This window comes from Salvelinus namaycush, chromosome 23 (genome assembly GCF_016432855.1).
Source record: "Salvelinus namaycush isolate Seneca chromosome 23, SaNama_1.0, whole genome shotgun sequence".
Lineage (NCBI taxonomy): Eukaryota > Metazoa > Chordata > Actinopteri > Salmoniformes > Salmonidae > Salvelinus > Salvelinus namaycush.
The window spans coordinates 6,335,528-6,343,961 of NC_052329.1; the positions used below are offsets into that span (position 1 = coordinate 6,335,528).

The 8,434-nt window shown below is 43.5% G+C and overlaps 1 protein-coding gene across 2 annotated transcripts; it reads right to left on the reverse strand.

Annotated features, from left to right (window-relative positions):
* Positions 1-402: 402 nt before the first annotated feature.
* sult3st1 (sulfotransferase family 3, cytosolic sulfotransferase 1) lies at positions 403-8,219 on the reverse strand. 2 transcript variants are annotated; one of them, XM_038961929.1, is made up of 6 exons: positions 7,968-8,219; positions 2,335-2,537; positions 2,122-2,248; positions 1,672-1,766; positions 1,074-1,248; positions 403-857 (listed from the first exon to the last, which is right to left on the reverse strand). In XM_038961929.1, exons 1-6 carry the CDS (start codon positions 8,107-8,109, stop codon positions 730-732), a joined length of 870 nt encoding a protein of 289 aa, XP_038817857.1. In that variant the 5' UTR covers positions 8,110-8,219; the 3' UTR covers positions 403-729. The 2 variants fall into 2 exon arrangements, with proteins under 2 accessions (XP_038817857.1, XP_038817856.1); XM_038961928.1 differs by having other exon boundaries at positions 2,035-2,248.
* Between the last annotated feature and the right edge of the window lie 215 nt (positions 8,220-8,434).

Genomic DNA, 8,434 nt, shown 5'->3' on the forward strand with positions numbered 1-8,434 from the left:
CTTCAGAAATACAATAAATCAGAATAAGACCACTCCTAGTCACTCTGACAAGACTCCACTTTTCCAAGCTCATACTTCACCATTTGACACCTCAAACCGGTTTCCCACATATGCATCCTTACTCAAAAAAAACACATCCCAACAAGACGCGATTCATTATCGTTTAACACACGTTTCCTCCACTCCAGTTTTAGACTATTTCCATTTTGTTCCAGTTTTCAATACTACTGTTGTCCACTCAGAACATTCGTCTAATTTACTCGACCCACTGCTTGATATCAACTCAGCATCTTCCTCCATCTTCCCCGCCCTTTGGGCTCGGCTGTACTGTCAGCGAGCGTTCTCTTTACCTCAAAATAAATAAATAAATAAATAAATATTCATTTAAATAAAAGATCTGAGTCTGACAGTATTGTTTCATTTAATTCCTCATCAATACAAAAAAAAATAATGGTTTAGGAATTGTCAAGTTTTGGTACATTCAACAGATAATTGACATGAATGTCGTTAGCAGAGTGTCCACTGGGAGGTTTGTGGCGGCAGAGCTGTAGGCTCCGCCCTTCTATCACTGTAGACTTGCATTGCCATCCTTCCAAGTCTGGAATCATCACTCAGCTGTTGGAACTCCTGAACGTGAGGAGGTAGAGGAAGCCAGGGAGCTGAGGCTCACATCACTCTGATTGTTGAGCCATGTCCCAGGTAGAGGAAGCCAGGGAGCTGAGGCTCTCATCACTCTGATTGTTGAGCCATGTCCCAGATGAACTTCAGAGTCATGTCTTTCATCCGTTCCTTATAGACCTGGTCAAACCTCTCACTCTGGGCCACTGTGAACATGTTCTTCCACTCCCCGATTTTACCTGCCACAGCACAACCAACACATCATTATTCAGAGTAGGAACATTATAAAATGGTTTATATGCAGTTTATTTATAAACAGTTTTTTTTTTCTTCTCCCCCAATCTCAGGCCCATATTCATGAAGCGTCTCAGAGTAGAAGTGCTGATCTGGGATCAGGCCACTGTGTCCCATGTGATCTTATTCATTATGATCTGAAAGGCAGAACTGATCCTGACCTTTGCGCAGGAACTGCCCCTTTTTGAGAATGTCTTCTGGTATGAACTCATAGTTGGCCTTGCGGTCGTTTTTCATGTTTTTGAACGTGGCTTTTTCCACGATCTTGTTGATGTCTGCTTCAGTCAGGTCCCTCTCCAGGAAACGGCAGATCTTCGTCACGGCTGTCTTCAGATCCTGAGAAAGGAGAAGCATGTCCATTTAAAGATGGAACCCTGTGCCCTGGGGTTGGTCAAGTGGTGAAGGCCACTGCCCTTCGGGACATTAACAATCCCCTGCCTGTGTGGGATCACATGCCAGTCCCACAGAACTTCTACACACTCGGTCCTCTGTCTGTCTCCCTCTTCATTTCCATGTCCATCCTTGTTACCTGTGTGGGATCACATACCGGTCCCACAGAACTTCTACACACTCTGTCCTCTGTCTGTCTCCCTCTTCATTTCCATGTCCATCCTTGTTAATAAAATCGGAAAATTAGGTTGAAATATTGAGGGATAGGTAAAGTCAGGCTGGTTGGTTGCCTCTAGCTAGCTATCCAGGTCAGAGGTCATACGGAGGTCAGAGGTCATACGGGTGTCAGATGAGTCTGTAATATCTTACCATGATCATGTCCTCATAGGTCAGAAACAAGATGTTGTACTGGTCTCTCTTACTGTGCCACTCTCTGATGTGGTCAAACCAGGACGAAGCACCAACTGTAGGGCAAATAACAGGGTCATAACAGGCTGTGTCACCAAGGTCAATACAGTATTCATGGATTGGTCAAAAGTAGTGTAACTGTGAAAAAGGGTAATATTTAGGACACAGGCTGTCGGCATCATAACAGGCTGTTGAGTGTCCCACGTGGAACCCTATTTGACCAGAGCCCTATTGGCCATGGTGAAAATTAGTTCACTATGTAGGGAATAGGGTATTCATTTGGGACACAACCATGGTGTTTTATGAATGATGTCTTTACTCTACCATTCCCTGCTAACCACTGGTCCAGAAAGTCCTCGAAGCACTTTGGGACACAACCATGGTGTTTTATGAATGATGTCTTTACTCTACCATTCCCTGCTAACCACTGGTCCAGAAAGTCCTCGAAGCACTTTGGGGTCACAAACATGGCCCAGTTAACACACCAGTGATAGTAGGAAGTCACGTTGTCCTTTGGGTTCCGCATCACATAGATCATCTGAGAATAAGAGAGATATTTACAGCCCTACGGGCCTCCATGTAGGGTACTCCATTACCATTCTCATTCTACCCTCCTTTGCCTACCTTTGCCTTCTTGTCCCTCAGGCCTGGGGGCATGAGTACAGGGGTGAGGTGGGAGGCGAATAGCCGCGGGTTAGGGCGTAAGGAATAGTCAGGGCGTTTGTCAATATACTCCAGCCATGGCATCATCTCCAAGTTGTTGGGATAGATATCACCCATCTCTGACTCGCAGACAGAAGTGATGATCTGCTGTGCCCAGATTGTTCCTGCAGGTTAGGAAAGGTGTCAGTCATAAAGCTCTTGGGGCCGACTTGGTGGAAAGGGGATTCGAAAAACAACAAAGCGGTCACCCTGCCAGAGCTGAAAGGGCTGGAGTAAAACAAGCGTTAAGACAGTTGAACAATTTCCTCATGAGAAATGTTTAAGTTATATATATATATAAATATATAACTATATAATATATAAGTAGCAGTCAATGTAACGGCTTTCTTCCTGGGATGAAGGAGAGGACCAAAATGCAGCGCGGTTATTGTTCAACATGTTTAATAAGATGATAAACGATGAACATTAACAAATAACAAAATAGAAAGCCGAGACAGTCCTATCTGGTGCAGAACACAAACACAGAGACAGGAAACAACCACCCACAATCCCCAACACAAAACAAGCCACCTATATATGATTCTCAATCAGGGACAACGATTGACAGCTGTCTCTGATTGAGAACCATATTAGGCTGGACACAGAAACAGACAAACTAGACACACAACATAGAATGCCCACCCCAACTCACGCCCTGACCATACTAAACAAATACAAAAATAAGGGAAAACAGGTCAGGAACGTGACAGTCAAAAGTTTTGGACACACCAACTCATTTAAGGGTTTTTCTTTATGTGTATTTTCATGTAGTAACCAAAAAAGTGTTAAACAAATCAAAATATATTTTAGATTTTAGATTCTTCAAAGTAGCTACCCTATGACAGCTTTGCACACTTTTGGCATTCTCTCAACCAGCTTCATGAGGAATGCTTTTCCAACAGTCTTGAAGGAGTTCCCACATATGCTGAGCACTTGTTGGCTCCTTTTCCTTCACTCTGCGGTCCAACTCATCCCAAACCATCTCATTTGGGTTGAGATCGAGTGATTGTGGAGGCCAGTTCATCTGATGCAGCACTTCATCACTCTCCTTGGTCAAATAGACAATACACAGCCTGGAGGTGTGTTTTGGGTAATTGCCCTGTTGAAAAACTAATGATAGTCCCACTAAGCGTAAACTAGATGGGATGACGTATTGCTGCAGAATGCTCTGGTACCCATGCTGGTTAAGTGTGCCTTGAAATTTAAATAAATCACTGACAGTGCCAACAGCAAATCACCCACACACCATCACACCTCCTCCTCCATGCTTCACGGTGGGAACCACACATGCAGAGATCATCCGTTCACCTACTCTGCGTCTCACAAAGACACGGCGGTTGGAACCAAAAATCTCAGATTTGGACTCAGACCAAAGGACAGATTTCCACCGGTCTAATGTCCATTGCTCGTGTTTCTTGGCCCAAGCAAGTCTCTTCTTATTATTGGTGTCCTTTAGTAGTGGTTTCTTTGCAGCAATTCGACCATGAGGAAAAGGCTGCTGAAGTTCTATCAACGCATCAACTGTAGTACTCGCGCTGCTAAAACACTCAACCACTGCTACTCCAACTTCTGGGATGCAAAAAGGCCCTCCCCCGCCCTCCTTTCGGCAAATCTGACCACGACTCCAACAGGAAGTACCCGTGCTAAGGACTATTCAATGCTGGTCTGACCAATCGGAATCCACGCTTCAAGATTGTTTTGATCAAGCGGATTGGGATATGTTCCAGGTAGCTTTCGAGAATAGTATTGACGAATATACTGATACGGTGACTGAGTTTATCAGGAAGTGTATAGGAGATGTCGTACCCACTGTGACTATTAAAACCTACCCTAACCAGAAGCTGTGGATAGATGGCAGCCTTCGCGCAAAACTGAAAGCGCGAACCACCGCATTCAACCATGGCAAGTTGACTGGGAATATGGCAGAATACAAACAGTGTAGTTATTCCCTCCGCAAGGCAATCAAACAGTCAAAACGTCAGTATAGAGACAAAATGGAGTCGCAATTCAACGGCTCAGACACGAGACGTATGTGGCAGTGTCTACAAACAATCACAGACTACAAAAGGAAAACCAGCCACGTCACGGACACCGACGTCTTGCTTCCGGACAAGCTAAACAACTTCTTCACCCGCTTTGAGGATAACACAGTGCCACCGACACGGCCCGCTACCAAGGACTGTGGGCTCTCCTTCTCCGTGGCCGACGTGAGTAAGACATTTAAGCATGTTAACCCTCGCAAGGCTGCCGGCCCAGACAGCATCCCTAGCCGCGTCCTGAGAGCATGCGCAGACCAGCTGGCTGGTGTGTTTACGGACATATTCAATCTCTCCCTATCCCAGTCTGCTGTCCCCACATGCTTCAAGATGGCCACCATTGTTCCTGTACCCAAGAAAGCAAAGGTAACTGAACTAAATGACTATAGCCCCATAGCAATCACTTCTGTCATCATAAAGTGCTTTGAGAAACTAGTCAAGGATCATATCACCTCTACCTTACCTGTCACCATAGACCCACTTCAATTTGTTTAACGCCCCAATAGATGATGCACAGATGATGCAATCGCCATCGCAATGCACACTGCCCTGTCCCATCTGGACAAGAGGAATACCTATGTAAGAATGCTGTTCATTGACTATAGCTCAGCATTCAACTCCATAGTACCCTCCAAGCTCATCATTAAGCTCAAGGCCCTGGGTTTGAACCCCGCCCTGTGCAACTGGGTCCTGGACTTCCTGACGGGCCGTCCCCAGCTGGTGAAGGTAGGAAACAACACCTCCACTTCGCTGATCCTCAACACTGGGGCGCCACAAGGGTGGGTGCTCAGCCCCCTCCTGTACTCCCTGTTCACCCATGACTGCGTGGCCACACACATCTCCAACTCAATCATCAAGTTTTCAGATGACACAACAGTGGTAGGCCTGATCACCAACAATGACGAGACAGCCAACAAGGAGGAGGTGAGGGCTCTGGGAGTGTGGTTCCAGGAAGATAACCTCTCACTCAACGTCAACAAAACAAAGGAGATGATTGTGGACTTCAGGAAACAGCAGAGGGAGCACCCCTCTATCCACATCGACAGGACAGTAGTGGAGAGGGTAGTAAGTTAAGTTCCCCGGCGTACACATCACGGACAAACTGAATTGGTCCACCCACACAGACAACGTGGTGAAGAAGGCGCAACAGCGCCTCTTCAACCTCAGGAGGCTGAAGAAATTTGGCTTGTCACCTAAAACCCTCACAAACTTTTACAGATGCACAATTGGGAGCATAATTTCGGGCTGTATCACCGCCTGGTACGGCAACTGCAACTCCCACAACCGCAGGATTCTCCAGAGGGTGGTGCTGTCTGCCCAACGCATCACCGGGAGCAAACTACCTGCCCTCCAGGACACCTACAGCACCCAATGTCACAGCAAGGCCAAAAAGATCATCAAGGACAACAACCACCCGAGCCACTGCCTGTTCATACCGCTATCATCCAGAAGGCGAGGTCAGTACCGGTCAATCAAAGCTAGAACCGAGAGACTGAAAAACAGCTTCTATCTCAAGGCCATCAGACTGTTAAATAGCCATCACTAGCACAGAGAGGCTGCTGCCAATATACACAGACTTGAAATTACTGGCCACTTTAATAAATGGAACACCAGTCACTTTAATAATGTTTACATATTTTGCATTACTCATCTCATATGTATATACTGTATTCTATATCATCTACTGTATCTTAGTCTATGCATTACTCATCTCATATGTATATACTGTATTCTATACTATTCTACTGTATCTTAGTCTATGCATTACTCATCTCATATGTATATACTGTATTCTATACTATTCTACAGTATCTTAGTCTATGCCACTCTGTCATTGCTCATCCACATATTTATATATTCTTAATTCCATTCCTTTACTTAGATTTGTGTGTTTTGGGTATATGTTGTGAAATTGTTAGATATTACTTGTTAGATATTACTGCACCGTCGAAGCTAGAAACACAAGCATTTCGCTACACCCGCAATAACATCTGCTAAACACGTGTATGTGACCAATAACATCTGCTAAACACGTGTATGTGACCAATAACATCTGCTAAACACGTGTATGTGACCAATAACATCTGTTAAACACGTGTATGTGACCAATAACATCTGTTAAACACGTGTATGTGACCAATAACATCTGTTAAACACGTGTATGTGACCAATAACATCTGCTAAACACGTGTATGTGACCAATAACATCTGCTAAACACGTGTATGTGACCAATAACATCTGTTAAACACGTGTATGTGACCAATAACATCTGCTAAACACGTGTATGTGACCAATAACATCTGATTTGATGAAGGCCTGATTCATGCCTCCTCTGAACAGTTGATGTTGAGATGTATCTGTTAATTGAACTCTGTTATTTGGGCTGTAATCGTAGGTGCAGCTAACTCGAATGAACTTATCCTCTGCAGCAGAGGTAACTTTGGGTCTTCCTTACCTATGGCTGTCCTCATGAGAGCCAGTTTCATCATAACGCTTGATGGTTTTTGCAACTGCACTTGAAGAAACTTTCAAAGTTCTTGAAATGTTCCAGATTGACTGACCTTCATGTCTTAAAGTAATGATGGCCTGTCGTTTTTCTTTGCTTATTTGAGCTGTTCTTGACATAATATGGACTTGGTATTTTACCAAATAGGGCTATCTTCTGTATATCACCCATACCTTGTCACAACACAACTGATTGGCTCAAACGCATTAAGAAGGAAAGATTCCACAAATTAACTTTAAACAAGGCACACCTGTTAATTGAAATGCATTCCAGGTCATTACCTCATGAAGCTGGTTGAGAGAATGCCAAGAGTGTGCAAATCTGTCCTCAAGGCAAAGGGTAACTACTTTGAAGAATCTCAAATATAAAATATATTTTGATTTGTTTAAAACTTTTTTGGTTACTACATGATTCCATATGTGTTATTTCATAGTTTTGATGTCTTCACTATTATTCTACAATGTAGAAAATAGTAAAAATAAAGAAAAACCCTGGAATGAGTAGGTGTGTCCAAACTTTTGAATGGTACTGTATTAATACAGCTCTGGAACAAATTAAGAGACCACTGCAAAATTATCAGTTCCTCTGGTTTGACTATTTATAGGTCTGTGTTTGGGAAAAATGAACATTTATGTTTTATTCTATAAACTACTGACAACATTTCTCCCAAATTCTAAATAAAAATATTGTAATTTAGAGCATTTATTTGCAGAAAATGGGATCGATCCCTGTAATGACGCCTCGAGCCACTTTCGGATAAAAGTTATATTTTTCAATAATCAATGGATATCACTCATTTAAAAGTCCAAAGATGGATGTCCCAATACCGGATCTCCCTTTAACTTTCTAAAATGCTGTTTTCATGCTCTCTACTTGTAACGGTTTCTCTCCTCATTGATACCTAAACAGAGCCGAGATCGCAACCTTTTTCATGGCTAGCACCCCCAAGTATGATAAATGTCTCTAGACCATCTCAAACGCTGTTTTTCCATCCAATAGATTTGTCACTCACCTGACTTAGGGTAAGTGACCAGAAAGATGTCACTGTCCCGGATCTCAAAGGTCTGCAAGGAGTCAATGTGCTCAGCGTTGACCATATCCTTCGCAAAAACATAGTCCTTGTACTTGACCAGGTCATCGGTGAGCTTCTCCATAATAATTATAGTTTTGTATAAATATTAGTATCTACAGTGGGATATGAATAGCTATGCGGCAAAGAACCAAATGAAGTTGGAATTACAGCACGTTTAGACTTTGGAACCTGTGGTAAGGGTTCGCGGAGTGATTACGAGTAAGATTCACTGACGTTGCAATAAAGTACACTCCTGAGTCGTCACTCTAACGCTACGACATACAGTGCAGTCGGTAAGTATTCAGACCCCTTGACTCTTTCCACATTTTGTTACATTACATCCTTATTCTACAATAGATTAAATCTTCCCCCCCCCCCCAACCCCCCATCAATCTACACACAATACC